At 46.3% G+C, this 16,261-nt stretch overlaps 1 protein-coding gene across 8 annotated transcripts in view; it reads right to left on the reverse strand.

Moving 5' to 3' along the window:
* LOC115480475 (mitotic-spindle organizing protein 2B-like) overlaps positions 1–16,261 on the reverse strand; it is a 40,421-nt gene that overhangs the window by 5,045 nt on the left and 19,115 nt on the right. For 6 of the 8 annotated variants that reach the window (XM_030219182.1, XM_030219184.1, XM_030219181.1 and 3 more), the window contains exon 4: positions 13,144–13,335. The exons of 1 other annotated variant lie outside the window; for it this stretch is intronic. In XM_030219182.1, coding sequence (XP_030075042.1) covers positions 13,144–13,335 — 192 coding nt within the window. The remainder of the gene's footprint in view (positions 1–13,143; positions 13,336–16,261) is intronic. One more of the 8 variants, XM_030219179.1, reaches the window with a different exon arrangement.

Genomic DNA, 16,261 nt, shown 5'->3' on the forward strand with positions numbered 1-16,261 from the left:
ACAAAAACTTACACCGGCTTGGTAGCTCCCCTGCTGACCCTGGTTTTCAACAAAGTGCTGCAAGTGGAATGAGGTCCCTTTGTGATGGAAGCACAGATCACTATCTTGCTCAAACCGGGAAAGGACCCGAAGTTAGGCAGCTCATATTGACCCAAATCCCTTCTCAATCTAGATGTGAAATTGTTAGCCAGTATTTTAGCTACATAGCTAAGGACATTGTTCATGAGGATCAATGTGGTTTTATCCCTGGCAGGAACGCGAGTGATAACATTATATGGACACAGCACTTAAAAACTGGTCGACACAACAGAAGAACATCCCTATGGTACTCCTGCCTATCCACACCGAAAAGACGTTCGACAGAGTAAAGTGGGCTTATATGACAGAGGTCTACAAAATCCTGAGTAGTGAAGAACGAGTAGAAATGAATCGATTTTTTTACTTGTTCCAAAAGTAAGACTAGGTTAAATGGATATATTTTTTCACACAATGAATAGTTCTGGAACTTGCTGCCGGAGGATGTGGTAACAGCAGTTAGCATACCTGGGTTTAAAACAGGTTTGGGCAAGTTCCTGAAGGAAAAGTCCATAGTCTGCTATTGAGATAGACATTGGGAAACCACTGCTTGCCCAGGGATTGGTAGCGTGGAATGTTGCTACTATTTGAGATTCTGAATGGAATGTTGCCACTCTTTGGGGTTCCACATGGAATGTTGCTACTGTTTGAGATTCTGAATGGAATGTTGCCACTCTTTGGGGTTCTACATGGAATGTTTCTACCATTTGAGATTCTGAATGGAATGTTGCCACTCTTTGTGATTCTATATGTAATGTTGCTACTATTTGAGATTCTGAATAGAATGTTGCTATTCTTTGGGGTTCTACATGGAATGTTTCTACCATTTGAGATTCTGAATGGAATGTTGCTACTCTTTGAGGTTCTACATGGAATGTTGCTACTATTTGAGATTCTGAATGGAATGTTGCCACTCTTTGTGATTCTATATGTAATGTTGCTACTATTTGAGATTCTGAATAGAATGTTGCTACTCTTTGGGGTTCTACATGGAATGTTTCTACCATTTGAGATTCTGAATGGAATGTTGCTACTCTTTGAGGTTCTACATGGAATGTTGCTACTATTTGAGATTCTGAATGGAATGTTGCCACTCTTTGGGGTTCTACATGGAATATTGCTACTATTTGAGATTCTGAATGGAATGTTGCTACTCTTTGGGGTTCTACATGGAATGTTTCTACCATTTGAGATTCTGAATAGAATGTTGCTATTCTTTGGGGTTTCTACATGGAATGTTGCTACTATTTGAGATTCTGAATGGAATGCTGCCACTCTTTGGGGTTCTACATGGAATATTGTTACTAATTGGGTTTCTTCCAGGTACTTGTGACCTGGATTGGCCACTGTTGGAAGTAGGATACTGGGCTGGATGAATCACTGGTCTGACCCAGTGTGGCTATTCTTATGTTCTTAAGTTTTACATTGCAAAGGGTTTTGTACCCAACTTTTGCAGATGGGTATCAGCTCTCTACTTTAACCCTACTGCCAGAATTAGGGTGAATGTACTTGGGCTCTTTTCCATTAGCTAGAGGGATGCAGCAAGGTTGTTCGTTGTCCCCTCTGCTATTTTTACTCTCAGAACCCTTAGCAGCCCTTATTAGGTCAAATCCCAATATCAGAGGTGTTTAAGATCTCCTTATTTGTGGATGATATTCTGCTGACTCAGGTAGACCCCGAGTTCTTTCTTCCACTAAGAACAGCCATACTGGGTCAGACCAAAGATCCATCTAGCCCAGTTTCCAAAGGTAGCCAATCCAAGTCACAGGTACCTGGCAGAAACCCAAATAGTATCGTTTATTTATTTGCCCCTACTGCCTCTTTCATGCCTAAGTCAAAAAGGGTAAAAAATATATTAAAAAAAATAAAAAAGAGAAACCATTGAAAGGAACGCAATCCCTGGGCAAGCAGTGGCTAAACTATGGACCTTTCCTCCAGGAACTTGTCCAAACCTTTTTAAAGCCCATATATGCTAACTGCTATTACCACATCCTCTAGTAAGAAGTTCCAAAGTTTAACTATTCGTTGAATGAAAAAATATTTCCTCCTAAGTACTTCCATGTAACTTCATTGAGTGTCCCCTAGTCTTTGTAATTTTTGGAAAAAAAAAATCGGATTCATTTCTACTCGTTCTACACCACTCAGGATTTTGTAGACCTCAATAATATCTCCCCTCAGCCAACTCTTTTCCAAGCTGAACAGCCCTAATCTCTTTAGCCTTTCCTCATACGGGAGGAGTTCCATCCCCTTTATCATTTTGGTCCCTTTTCTATGAACCTTTTCTAATTCTGCTATATTTTTTTGAGATACGGCAACCAGAACTGAACACAATACTTAGGGTGAGGTCACACCATGGAGCCATACATACAGAGGCATTACAGTATTCTTGGCCTTATTTACCATCCCTTTCCTAATAATTTCTAGCATCCTGTTTGTTTTGGCCACCACCGCACACTGGGCAGATTTCAGCGTATTGTCTATAACACCTCAATCTTTTTCTTAGAAATTATTAGGCCAGGTTGGGACGGGATGTTATAGAAACCTATTTAATTTAATTTTAATTATATGCACATATTTGATGGCATTGAGGTACGGCAGAACATCATTTCATTTTTAGATATTTTTGAATATATAAAGCGTTTTTTGACATTGGATGTCTTTCTCGCAGCTATATGTCAGGCATTACATATGGCAGAATTTAATGACACGCTGCTGTTTGAGGTATTGTTCAAAATATGTCTTTCCTTTCCCTTCCTTATAATTTTGGCTTCTTTATTTACTCAGGATGGACTATTGACCATATTTCACAATCCTTTTAGGTAACTCTTATTATCTGAGTTTTTACTGATATTCATGTTTCCTTGCAATTTCAAGCACAGTCTACAAGTGCAGGAATTAATTACTCACTACAGTTCCACTTGATTATGTGCTACGTATTCACACAAAATTCACTCATCGTTTGTCACTTTCACTCTTACACCAAAATTATGGAAGAATTATATCTTTATTTCTTAAGCTCTGTCAATAGTGCAATTCACTCCTATTTATACCAAGAGACAATCACTTTTCACTTCTTATTCAATTGATTCTATTATTTCACGTGCATTCACATCTACCCACATTCACCCCTGAAGGTTTTCTAATTGTTTTTAAATATTATTGTTTATTGTGATTTTGATTGTATTTTTTTATTGTATGGTTTTATTTTGTAAGTCAACTCCCGATGAAGGCTAAAAAGCTGAAACACGGCCTGTGTTGAGTGAGTCTGTCTGAGACTATGTCTTTCTAATTAACTTCAACCAAATCTGAATATAAAGCCATCAATAATGAAATCGTTTTTTCACCACTTTGGATCATCTTGGTGCTTTATCACTTCTATTCCTGAATCTCTTACATCTTCTTCCGTAAAGATCCGAGCAAATAATTCATTCAGTCTTTCGCTATGGCCTTGTCTTCCCCTGAGTACTGTCAGCTATCGTTGTCTAGGGTTGGTCCCGGGGTCCACTTCACAGAGGCAGTGGGTTCCCAAAGAATACGCAATCCAGCAATCCTGACAAGTACCTCTTTTGCTCCTTCATGATCTAAGAGTCCCAAGTGAATACGGCAGCCTCTCAGGTTTTAACATGAACACCACTAAATCTGAGCTTCTTAATCTCTCTTTAGAGCCTGCATTTCCTTTTTTTGTTGGGTGATGGGGTTTATTAAATACTTAGAAGTCAAAATTAACCCGAATTTTGATGACTTATATAAACTCTAATATGGTAACATTTTACAAAAACTCTCCTTGCGTATTAATAGGTGGCATGGGCAATTACATACATGGTTGGGACAAACAGCAATTAGTAAAATGATGATGCTTCCTCATTTCTATCTCTCTGCCAGACCCTCCTCATTTCTTTAGTCAAGGTTGCTTTGGCCTAACTGCAATGTAGAGTATTCTCCTACATTTGAAGAAAACACCCCTACCTTCCAGATTTCAAAAGAGTGTGCTAATGAGGAGAAGGACTGGAGGAGGTCTGGGAGTACCTAGTTTCAGGAGATATAATTCAGGCACTCCTGGAGTAGAAGGAGAGTAATCCAAAGCCTTGGGTATGAATAGAGCAATTCCTGCTAGGTCAGACCCCAAGACAACACTGGTTATGGGCTGTTGGGAAGGTATAAGGAAGAATGCAAATTCTGTTAGGAAATTCTTTACAACTCTGGTCTCAACCTGCAAGTTTCCCTACTACAGAAAAAAAAAGGATTTTCACACTTAGCTTTATTTTCAGCACGTGAGCTGTTTGCCTCCAGCTGGGGTGACCAGGGGTTGGAAACAGAAGTGGATTAGACATCTGCATATAATTGAGTCAAATGGGGTGTTAAGATCATTTCAAGATTTACAGGCTGACCATGGTATTGAACGTAAGGATTTTTATCTTTACTTACAGATATACCACCTATGTCAGAGTTCACATTTTAAAACATGACTGACTGGGCCATTGAGCCCCTATGAAGAACAAAATAACAAAGATACTACTGATAAATCCAACTGGAAGTCAGCCTTCCGAAGCTACAAAAAGGCAGCTGACTCAAAATGCCAAACTATACAGCAGTCTATTAGGTCAAGAAAAAGCTTTTCTCCTTAGTTAAAAAACTAGCTTCCACTAATGATGATCATTCACAAAAAACATGTCCCACCGCCCAAGACTTAGCTGATCATTTCAGCAATAAGATCCTCCAAATTAGGTCCGAACTATCTAAAGCTACACCAACAGGGGAAAATAATCCAACCTTTAGCTCAACATTAATCGCCAGAGATCCTACAACCCAAGGACTCAAAATTGACCAAAACTGGGAATCTTTTCAACCGCTAACAGCTGAGGATGTAACATCAATGCTATTGCTCCCGATTGTGGCCGTGACCCCTCTTTTGACTCACCTTACTTCTGCTGGTCAGCTCATGGGCTGGCTTCTATCTGCATTGTTGTGTTTGTCCTGTGTGTTCCAAACCTCATTCCGATGTTCAGTGTGTATTTCCTGTTTCTGTCCTGTAGGGTTTCCACTTCCTCTGTGTTTCAAGCCTCACTTTGGGTTCTGTGTATTTCCCGTCTCTGTCCTGTTTATAAGGAAGTGGTTGCCTTTCATTCAGGGCCTTTGCAATGCCAAAGGTCCCCAAGTTAGTCCGTGTGCGGTGTGCACTTTTGCCTTGTTATAGTCTGTGTGCTCATGGGCACTTCTGTTTAGATTTCTTGCCTTGTTCTTGTCTGGGTGCCTGTGGGCACTTCTGTGTCTTGTTTTCTTATTTTGGTGCCTGTGTGCACTTCTGCCTTAGTTCTGTTGTTTGTCTGTGTGGGTCAGCTTTGTATCCTGCTTGTCTCTGCCCTGTTTGTCTTCAGCTCCAGTTAGCTTCTGTTCCCCTCCTGTTTGTATCTGCCCTGTCTGTCTTTAGCTCCAGTTCCCTTCCTGCTTGTCTCTGCCCTGTTTGCTGCCAAGTTTGTTTCTAAATCCTGAATCTTGCTTGAGTATCCTGAATCCAGTTCCAGTCCAGTCAAGCTTGTTCCTGAATCCAGTTCCAGTCAAGCCGAGCTTGTTCCAGTATCCGGTTACTGTCCAGTCAAGCCAAGCTTGTTCCAGAATCCAGTTCCAGTCTGGCCAGGCCTAATCCGTTCCAGAATCCGGTTCCAGTCCGGCCAAGCCTAGTCCGTTCCAGAATCTGGTTCCAGTCCAGCCAAGCCAAGTCCATTCCAATCTCCTGTTGTTCCAGTCTGTCTGTTCCAGCCCTGCCTGCCTACAGCTCCAGTCCTGTTAGTCCAGTCTTGGTTGGGGAATTTTGCCTCCTGCTGCCGCTCGTCGACAGTAGGCCAAGGGCTCACGTTGTTCCAGAGTCCATGACTGTTTGTTCAAAGCCTGGGATCGTGACACCATGGTCTGACATTTTCCCCCTCTCTCCCCTGTTCCCTCACTCAAGGTCTGGCATCTCTGAGTTCCCCTCTCCTCCAAGGGTCTAGCACCTCTCTCTCTCTGCCATCTTCCATCTGTTCCCCATGGGTCCAGCCTTCCCCTTCCCCCCTGTGAATCCAGCAGTTCTCATACATCCTCCCTCATTGCCACCGATCATCAAATCTGAGTTATTTGCCAGTGCCAACAGCAGTAACACCCTGCCTGGGCCAACCTGAATCCTTCTTTCTGCAAGGTCCCACCCGCACGTAAAGAGGAAGTTACATCAGAAGGGAAGGACGTTGCAGTGGGAAGGATCCAGGTTGGCCCAGGCAGCATGTTACTGCTGCTGGCACTGACGAATAACTCAGGTTTGGTAGACTGGGGGTGCTGGACACAGTGGGGGGGGGGGGGGGGGGGGGGGGGGGGGGGGGAGGGAGGTTCTGGATCTGTGGCAGGGTGGGAAGGGAGAGGCATGCTACATTATAAACAGGAAAAAAAAATCTGCTCTGTGTGATGGCCCCATGATACAGCAATTGAAGCTACTGCTCTACAGGTAGCTTATAAACGAATCATCTGCCCAGCATGGAGAATAACAGTCTCCCATGGTGTATATGTGGACCTAAGGAGCAGAATGTGCAACTCAGGGGGACTGTTTGTGCGTCTGCCCAGCGAAGATGATGCCTGTCCACCTGAATGCATTGCTCTTCCTTGTAACAGCCAGCTTCCTTGCTGTAATCTGCACTGAACCAGTGTTGCGGAATATAAGCGTATATACTGTATTGTATTTTACTGAATGCTTATAACGTGGACATGCCCCTGACCTGCAATTTGCTTTACCTTGACACTGTCTAAGGAAGGAACCTCAGCAGGTCCTAAGAAACAAGATGGCAAGCGATCCGCAAAATCCAACGTGGAGACAAACAAAGCAGATCAATCAGTGATATGGTTCAAAACTTTATTTTCAGAGATTCGCCCGACACAGACTGTGTTTCGCCCACAAGGGCTGCGTCAGGGGCTAATAGTCCAAGCAGGACATGAGATTGAAACGTAAAAAACCAGCAGGGTGCTTTCCTCAGTCAAGATGAGGACATCAGCTCAATGCACAGGGTAAGTCTCTGGTCGCATCTCTCAGCTGGTTTTTTACGTTTCAATCTCATGTCCTGCTTGGACTATTAGCCCCTGACGCAGCCCTTGTGGGAGGAACCTCAGCAGGCCATCTGTGAGCGCAAAGGAGGAATGCGTTCAGCCTAACTCTTCTGCTGCTTTTCCTTCAATTTTATATCATACCCTGGCACTAATCAAAGGGATAAAAAGCCTTAATTCTAGCCTGATAGATGAAGTTTATTTTTACTAAGCTACAGTAGGAACCAGTGCATGCTTACCACACAACGAGCTCAGGTATCTGATCTGAGCACAAACTGTGTGCTAAAAAGTATTTTTTGTTTCTCTGGGAGGGGGCACATTTGGGGATGGAAAGCGGGCAATTCTGCACTAATCAGTTAGCGTACCTAATTACCATGCACTACTTGATTAGAACGCGAGTCCTTACCGCCTACAAAGTAGGGGGTCAGTAAGTGCTCACGTGCCACTGGCAAAATTCGGCCATGGTCTTAGCGCGAGAAAGACCTGCGTAAGGGCACTTTTTACCGTAGTTTAGTAAAAAGGACCCCTTAGTCTACCACAGCAGAGACGTGAACCTCTCACTTTCATCAACTGAATTTTAGTCTCGGGGAGAGACTTAAAAAGAGAGAGAGAGAGGTTTGTACAGACAGGTTCAGTTTATCTGCTGATGGTGGTACTTTGATTTTGCAACTATTAAATCAGATAACTTACAAGGTAAAATTATGTATAATCATACCTGATAATTTTCTTTCCATTAATCATAGCTGATCAATCCATAGACTGGTGGGTTGTGTCCATCTACCAGCAGGTGGAGATAGAGAGCAAACTTTTGCCTCCCTATATGTGGTCATGTGCTGCCGGAAACTCCTCAGTATGTCGATATCAAAGCTCCATCCGCAGGACTCAGCACTTAGAGAATTACACCCACGAAGGGACACTCTGCCCAGCTCACCACCGCCGAAACGGGGGAGGGGAATTAACCCAGCTCATCCCCACACAAGTGGGGGAGGGGAATCCGTCCAGCTCATCCCCGCGGAGCGGGGGAGGGACACCACACCCGCCGATGCGGGGGGATCTGGCTTATCCTGCAACCGCAACCGCGGGAGGAGCTGACTGACCCTAACACCGCCGAAGCGGGAGGGGTACAAAGTTGCCCTACAGCCGCACGAAGCGGGAGGGAGTGCCGGCAGAATTTATGTCTCAATCCAGCCCCGTAAAACGGAGGGGAGAGGAATGCAGCAGCTCACTGTAACACAAACTCTTCTCAACTCTTGAAGAATCCAAGTGAAAGAAGAACTTGAACACGAAGTCCTCCTGAAGTAACTGAAGGCTAAACTTGAACCTAAAATTCAACCAGAATATAAACAGTACAGATATCTGGGAGGGGCTATGGATTGATCAGCTATGATTAATGGAAAGAAAATTATCAGGTATGATTATACATAATTTTACCTTCCATATCATCAAGCTGATCAATCCATAGACTGGTGGGATGTACCGAAGCAGTACTCACCCAGGGCGGGACATAGAAATCCCTGACCTCAACACTGAAGCTCCAAACCGGGCCTCCGCCCGTGCAGCCACAGTCAAACGGTAATGCTTGGAGAATGTATGAGCCGAAGCCCACGCTGCCGCCTTGCATATCTCTTCCAAGGAGACGGATCCGGCCTCTGCCATCGAGGCCGCCTGAGCTCTCGTGGAGTGAGCCTTCAGCTGGATAGGCGGCACCTTCCCCGCGGCCACATAAGCCGCTGCAATGGCTTCCTTGACCCATCTTGCCACTGTAGGCTTAGCAGCCTGCAGACCCTTACGAGGACCTGCAAACAGGACAAACAGATGATCCGATTTCCGGAAATCATTGGTCACTTCCAAGTATCTGATGATGACTCGTCTCACATCCAGATATTCAAGAGCGGAGTACTCCTCTGGGTAGTCCTCCCTACGAAAGGAAGGGAGACAGAGCTGCTGATTCACATGGAAGCGAGAACCAATCTTGGGCAGGAAGGAAGGCACTGTGCGAATAGACACTCCTGCCTCAGTGAACTGCAGAAAAGGCTCTCGACATGAGAGCGCCTGGAGCTCGGAAACTCTTCTGGCTGAAGTGATAGCCACCAAAAAGACTGCTTTCAACGTCAGGTCTTTCAGAGATGCCCTCGACAAGGGTTCCAAAGGCGGCTTCTGCAATGCTCTTAGCACCAGGTTGAGATTCCACGCAGGCACCACTGAGTGCAGAGGAGGGCACAGGTGATTAACTCCCTTGAGAAAGCGCACCACATCTGGCTGCGAAGCCAGGGAAACACCCTTCAGGCGGCCCCTGAAGCAAGCCAGAGCCGCTACCTGGACTTTAAGGGAACTGAGCGGCAGGCCTTTCTCCAGACCTTCTTGCAGGAACGCCAACACTGAAGAACTTGGAGCAGTGAAGGGAGAAAGTGAGCCTGCTTCACACCATGCTGCAAAGATACGCCAAACCCTGGCGTAAGCAGTAGAAGTAGAGCGCTTCCTCGCTCTCAGCATAGTGGCGATGACCTTGTCTGAGAAGCCCTTCTTCCTCAGACGCTGCCGCTCAATAGCCAGGCCGTAAGACCAAAGGGAGAGGGATCCTCCATCACCACGGGACCCTGATGTAACAGGCCCTGCTCCACTGACAGCCGCAGAGGATCGTCGACTGAGAGCCTGAACAAGTCCGCATACCAGGGACGTCTGGGCCAATCCGGACCCACCAGGATTACCCTGCCGGGATGCTTTGCCACCCGGTCTAGCACCCTGCCCAACATGGGCCAGGGCGGGAACACATAGAGGAGCTCTTGTGTCGGCCACTGTTGGAGAAGAGCATCTACTCCCAGGGATCGAGGGTCCCGTCCTCTGCTGAAAAAGCGCGGCACTTGGCCATTGGCCGATGACGCCATCAGATCTAGGCTCGGCTGGCCCCAGCGCTTCGTGATGTCCAAGAACGCCTGAGCAGATAGTTGCCACTCTCCGGGCTCCAAGGTATGGCGACTGAGAAAGTCCGCCTTGACATTCATGACTCCGGCAATGTGGGCCGCTGAAAGCTGCTCCAGGTTCGCTTCCGCCCACTGGCAAAGACTCATAGCCTCCTTGGCTAGAGGGGCGCTCTTGGTACCTCCCTGGCGGTTGATATAGGCCACAGCCGTGGCATTGTCCGACAGGACCCGTACAGGCTTCAACACCAGTACCGGGATGAACTCCAATAACACCAACCGAATGGCTCTGAGTTCCAGGAGGTTGATAGACCACTTGCCTCTGCAGGAGACTAGAGCCCCTGCGCTGTCCTTCCCAAGCAGTGGGCTCCCCAGCCCATCAAAGAGGCGTCTGTCGTGACGACAATCCACTCCGGGGTCACCAGAGGCAATCCTGCAGACAACTTGTCTGTCTGCGTCCACCAGCTCAGCGCCTTGCGCACTGCTGGGTCCATGGAAGGCGCACAGCATAATCCTCCGACATCGGAGTCCAGCGCAGCAGCAGAGATAGCTGTAGTGGTCTCATATGAGCCCTGGCCCAGGGCACTACTTCCATCGTGGCCGTCATAGAGCCCAACAGCTGCACGTAGTCCCAAGCCCGAATAGGAGAGGCTACTAGGAACTAGTCCACCTGAGCCTGAAGCTTGACAATCCGATTGTCTGGCAGGAACACTCTGCCCACTTGGGTGTCGAATCGAACTCCCAGATACACCAGGGACTGAGTCGGGCGCAGCTGGCTCTTCTTCCAGTTGATGATCCATCCCAGGGAGCTCAAAAGAGCAACTACCCGGTCCATAGCTTTGCCGCACTCTGCATAAGAGGGGGCTCGGATCAACCAGTCGTCCAGATAAGGATGGACTTGTACTCCTTCCTTTAGCAGGAAGGCCGCTATGACCCCCATTACTTTGGAAAAGGTCCGCGGAGCAGTAGCCAACCCGAAAGGGAGGGCTCTGAACTGGAAGTGTCGTCTCAGGACTGTAAAACGCAGAAAGCGTTGGAGAGGAGGCCAGATGGGAATATGCAGGTACGCTTCCTTGATGTCCAAGGAAGCCAAGAACTCTCCTGCCTTCACTGCCGCTATAACAGAGCGGAGAGTCTCCATGCGAAAGTGCCTCACTTTCCAGGCCCGATTGACCCCTTTGAGGTCGAGGATAGGCCGGACAGAATCTCCTTTCTTTGGAACCACAAAGTAAATGGAGTAACGTCCCTTGCCAATCTGATTTTTTGGCACCGGAACGACCGCACCCAGGCGGATCAGGTTGTCCAAGGTCTGCTGCACTACCACAGCTTGACCGGAGACTTGCAGGGAGAGAGCACAAACCCGTCTCTTAAGGGTTGGCAGAACTCTAGCTTGTAGCCGTCTCTGATGACTTCCAGCACCCACGCGTCTGAAGTTATAGTGGTCCACTCGCCCAGAAACGAGGACAGCCGTCCTCCAATCTGCACTGGGGCGTGGACCAAGGCCCCGTCATTGGGTACGAGACCCTGGGGGAGGACCGGAGGGAGCACCTCCGGGACGGCGGTCTCTGCGAAAGGAATGCAGCTTGGGGGAGAAATTCCTCTTGAAGGAAGAGGGGGCAGAGGAACCCGACTTGCCCGGGCGGTACCGATGGGCTTCCTGCAACCGTCCTCTGGAGGTATCGGGACGAGTACTAACCCGAGCCCTGACCTCTGGTAATTTCTTGTGCACTTCCGCAGCCTGGGCAACAGCCCTAGACGCACTCTCAACCGGCGCTCGCAATAGCGGGGGAGAGACATGCTGCGCATCCAAAATGGCGTCCGGCGCGAAACTCCGTGAAGGAGCCGCGCGGGAAGAACGGCGCTTAACTTTAGCCGCTTTTGTGCCGTCGCCCAAATTAAGGGCGTTCATGGCATTAATGTCTCCAACCTCAAGGGCGGCCCCGAAGAAGCCGTCCGAGCCGCGTGGCCGGCCAAGATGGCGGAGGCGAGGAGCGGGGGATGGGCGTTTATGGCGGGGAAAAAACCGCCACGCCGGAGGAACGACCGGGACATTCATCGGTCACTAAACTATCACCCATCAAGGGCGAATCAGGTTGTAAAACCCCCGCATCCCCTCTAGAAGCGCTCCAGCGATCCGGGGAGCGACCCTTTGCGCCCTCGCCCTCCGACGCCATTGCCACGAGGAGAAGAATCGGGGAACCCCCTGCCCGCTATAAAAAGGTAAAATTACCTGCTGTCCGCTCCGAGTTGTAACGACCTGGTGTCCCAGTGAGTAGCTGCAATAGACGCTTAAATAAACGTCGAAATAAACGCCTTTAAGGACGTTCAAAAATTTTTTTTTTTTTTTTAACGGAGCCAGCGGGAGGGGGGAGAAAAGGAGGGACCTGGCACCACCAGGTTTGCACTTGCTCAAAAGAGCCCTCAACCCCAGGCACTCAACAAAACCTAAAAATTAGGCTTGGAGGCCTAGCCAGAGCTGCTGCTGTGTGTGACCACCACCTGCTGAGATAGAGAACATACTGGGGAGTTTCCGGCAGCACATGACCACATACAGGGAGGCAAAAGTTTGCTCTCTATCTCCACCTGCTGGTAGATGGACACAACCCACCAGTCTATGGATTGATCAGCTTGATGATATGGAAAGTATGGATAATACACCCAGACATCTAATTTAACAAACTATGAATCCTTACCTGTTAGCAGCACAAATTGAAAAATAAAGGTTAAAACCTAATCACATTTTTATTTTATAGTATTCAAATGTTTAAGTGAGTAACAATCCATGCTCAAACATGTTGTCTTAATTTTGTAGCAGGACCAAAAAAAAAAAAAGCCCAGAATGGGAGAAAAAGCTGAAAACAGAACCCAAAGACTGCAATTTAACTACTAGGGGGAGGGCTCAACAGTTTTTATTTGAAAAGGCTTTTAATTATTTCTTTTGTAAAACTGAGAATTTTGAAATAAAGCTATTAAGTTCTAGTCAGCTGTCATATAAATGCGTTTACTGTTCTCTGAAATCGTTTGCATCCTGATTCCTAGTGTAATGGAAGCCTGCACCAACCCCAGTAGATAAACTAATAAACGCAACCTGCAAAAGGAGAGAACAGGCAGCAAGAAAACTGGAAGGAACCAGGGGGACCTTGAGAGAGAGGTGAGCAAACATCAGCAGAACTGCAGACTACAATCTTAGAGGCCTTTAGTCTTGGAGGTCGAAGGGCAGAAGAGGAAAAGGAGAGTGGTGCAGGGATTTTACTGTCCTTTGTTGAGACAAATGAGACCTCTAGTTCAAAAGAGAGACACAGAAAAACATTAAAAATACCATAATTCTAACATGAAGCAAACTTTAAGGGTGAATTCTAGCAAATACTCAAAATGTATAAACCCTACAAAAGGTCATGTCTGAAAAGAATGGCTTATATGGATTTCATCCGATATTAAGACACACCAGCGTTTGAAAGCTTGCAATAATTCTTTCTCCTTGCAGTGCAATGAAATGAAATGTTTAACATCCAAAATTAATAAACGTTTCAACACATCCAGAGGAGATTTAATACACCAACTACATTTTAAATTGAAGCTTCAAATCACATATAGCGTATCTTCCTAGACTAGACAGCTCTCGAACTAACAGGAAATATAATTGTACACCTAACAACTTTGCTCTCTAGCTTTAATACACACTGCTCCGGCTTATTTTGCAGCATTGTTACTACTTTATACCTGCTTGGGGTAATTTGAGTGGACACAGTTGGGGTCTCTTATTCAGCTGACTAGCATTAAAAGAATATTCTCTGCATTCCCTCTCCCTCTTTGGTCTTTGCCACAGCTGATATGTGAACCTCGGACTTTTTTTTTTTTTTGCAGCACAAGATTCCCTTATATGCCAATGATGTGCTGATTTGCCCAATCAGCCCCCCCCCCCCCCCCCCCCCCCCTCAATTATCTCCTTGAAGGATACACAGCAGTCTTGGGGTATTGTATTAACACTGCAATGTCTGAGGTCTTTTTGCCAGCTGGGCTGCAAAGTTTTCCAGTTGGCCAGTGCTGGATTTACTCAGTTAGGGGTTCTGGAGGGAACTGTGTCCCCATTATTAACAAAATTAAGAGAGAGCCCTTAGCTGAGTGGACAGGACTGTGGCTGTCTTAAATGAACATGTTGCCATTTCCCTGTGCAGGTGTTTTGGGAACAGGAAAGCTCCCAGGATTGGTTTGGAGATGCTGTATTGATTTGTAAGGAGGCGGAAGGTACTTAAGCTCTATTACTGAACCCCATGAATGTAAAGTGTATGGTATGGAGCCCTTTCAGTCTGATACTATGGACTTGGAAGTGTTCCTTGCCAGAAATAAGCAGGCGAGTGAGTCTGGCTCACGTGCTGCAGGTGTGGAGAACAGCCAGGCGGGAATTTGGGAATAGAAGCTGAAAAGATTTCTCCGATTGCCCTGCTGATCTCTTGGCATGTAAAGTCTTGGATGCAGTGACGTGATGGGGGCGGCACGGGCTGAGTCTTCTGGGGAGCATCTGGGTTAGGAGTCTGCTCTGGAGCACAGTATCCTGGGTACTTATTTGCACTCGTGGGAGGTGTTGCTTAAGGATGCTCAGACCGAGGACATGCTGTGTTTTATTTAAGTCTGATTGCGGTTCTTTGCAAGGGGCCGATGTGTGCGTGACACAGCAGAACGAGGATCTGCAGATCGGAGACTGGAGGAGGGTCATCAGATATCAATGTGCTGCTGCTTCAAATGCTCAGCATTTTCTCCTTTGCTAGTGGGGGTGGGAGAAGGCAATAAAGGGAATTTTCAGGTACTCTACTGCAAGGGCTGTGTTTGGTGGGTGGGTGGGTGGGCTGCTGGTGAGCAACCTTCTGAGTGCAAAACCCAGTTAATACATGCAGCCATCGTGGAAGACCAGGCCATTCTTTGCAGCTTGGAAACAATGCTGTTGCCATCTTGGTGAGCTTGACCTTTGCCAGAAGCCTTATTGGAACAGTTGCGGTTGGTGATTGTCTCCTGAAGAGCAAGGGTGACAATGGGTTGGTGGGAATGTCCATGGGATATTGCTCGGGGGATCATTTGGATCAGTGTAAATGTATACAATACTGGTTGTTGAATATAAAAAAAAGAATCAAAAAATACTTTGCAGTCATATCATTTCAGACTATACTGTGGTCACTTCTGAACGGACAAGCAAACTAGCTTGAAAATTGTATGAAGGTTTCCAAAGGGGTAGAGCAACCAGTGACAACTTTGCCTGGGTAAAACTACAGCACTACTTGGCCAAGGAGTCAGTACTGAACCCAAACCAAGTCAGGAATTTAATGTTCCATTTCTCCTCCCCAATGGACCTCCAGTCTGGCTCCTGGTTTAGTGACAGAATGCAGAAACTGGGCCTTACCTACTCATTTTCTTTCCTTAAGTCCCTCCAGATCAGTCCAGACGGATGGCTTTGTCTCCTCCTACCAGCAGATGGAGACCTGAGAACTACTGACTAAAGACATCCTGTGCAGTCCCAATCCAGTATGTACTTTCATAACAAAGCAGAAAGTTACTACCATATTTTCACATATATAACCTGTGGGTTATATACAATTTTACATTTTGTTGGCAAGAGGTGCAGGGTATACACAAATTTATTTACAAAATCAGTGCTTTTCCATAGGAGTAGTATACAATTTTACGTTTTATTGTAATAAATGCAGGGTATACATGATTTAACTTACAAAATTAGCTTTTTTCTGTAGCATATATACACAAAAATATGATAAGAGCATCCCTTCATAATTTGGGAACCACAAACAAACATTAAAACCTAGAAACATGCAACAAAGACATATATATGTCATCATAACAATTCAGAAAAAAATTGATCTGATTGCAATACAATACATACAAACTCACAAACATTAACAACCCAGGATACATCCTCCCTGTCTCAGACAGCCTGAAAATTCTCGGAGTTACAATCGACCGTAACCTATCACTAGAGACCCAGGCGAAATCCACCATAAAGAAAATGCTTCTCTCAACGTGGAAACTCAAACGCATAAAACCATTCTTCCCGAGGGAAATATTTCGTAACCTGGTACAGTCCATGGTACTAAGTAAACCACGCAGATTACTGTAATGGAATCTATGCGGGATGCAAGGATCAAATCATAAAGAAACTTCAGACCGCCCAAAATACAGCAGCTAGGCTTATATTTGGAAAA

Source organism: Microcaecilia unicolor, chromosome 11 (assembly GCF_901765095.1).
Source record: "Microcaecilia unicolor chromosome 11, aMicUni1.1, whole genome shotgun sequence".
Lineage (NCBI taxonomy): Eukaryota > Metazoa > Chordata > Amphibia > Gymnophiona > Siphonopidae > Microcaecilia > Microcaecilia unicolor.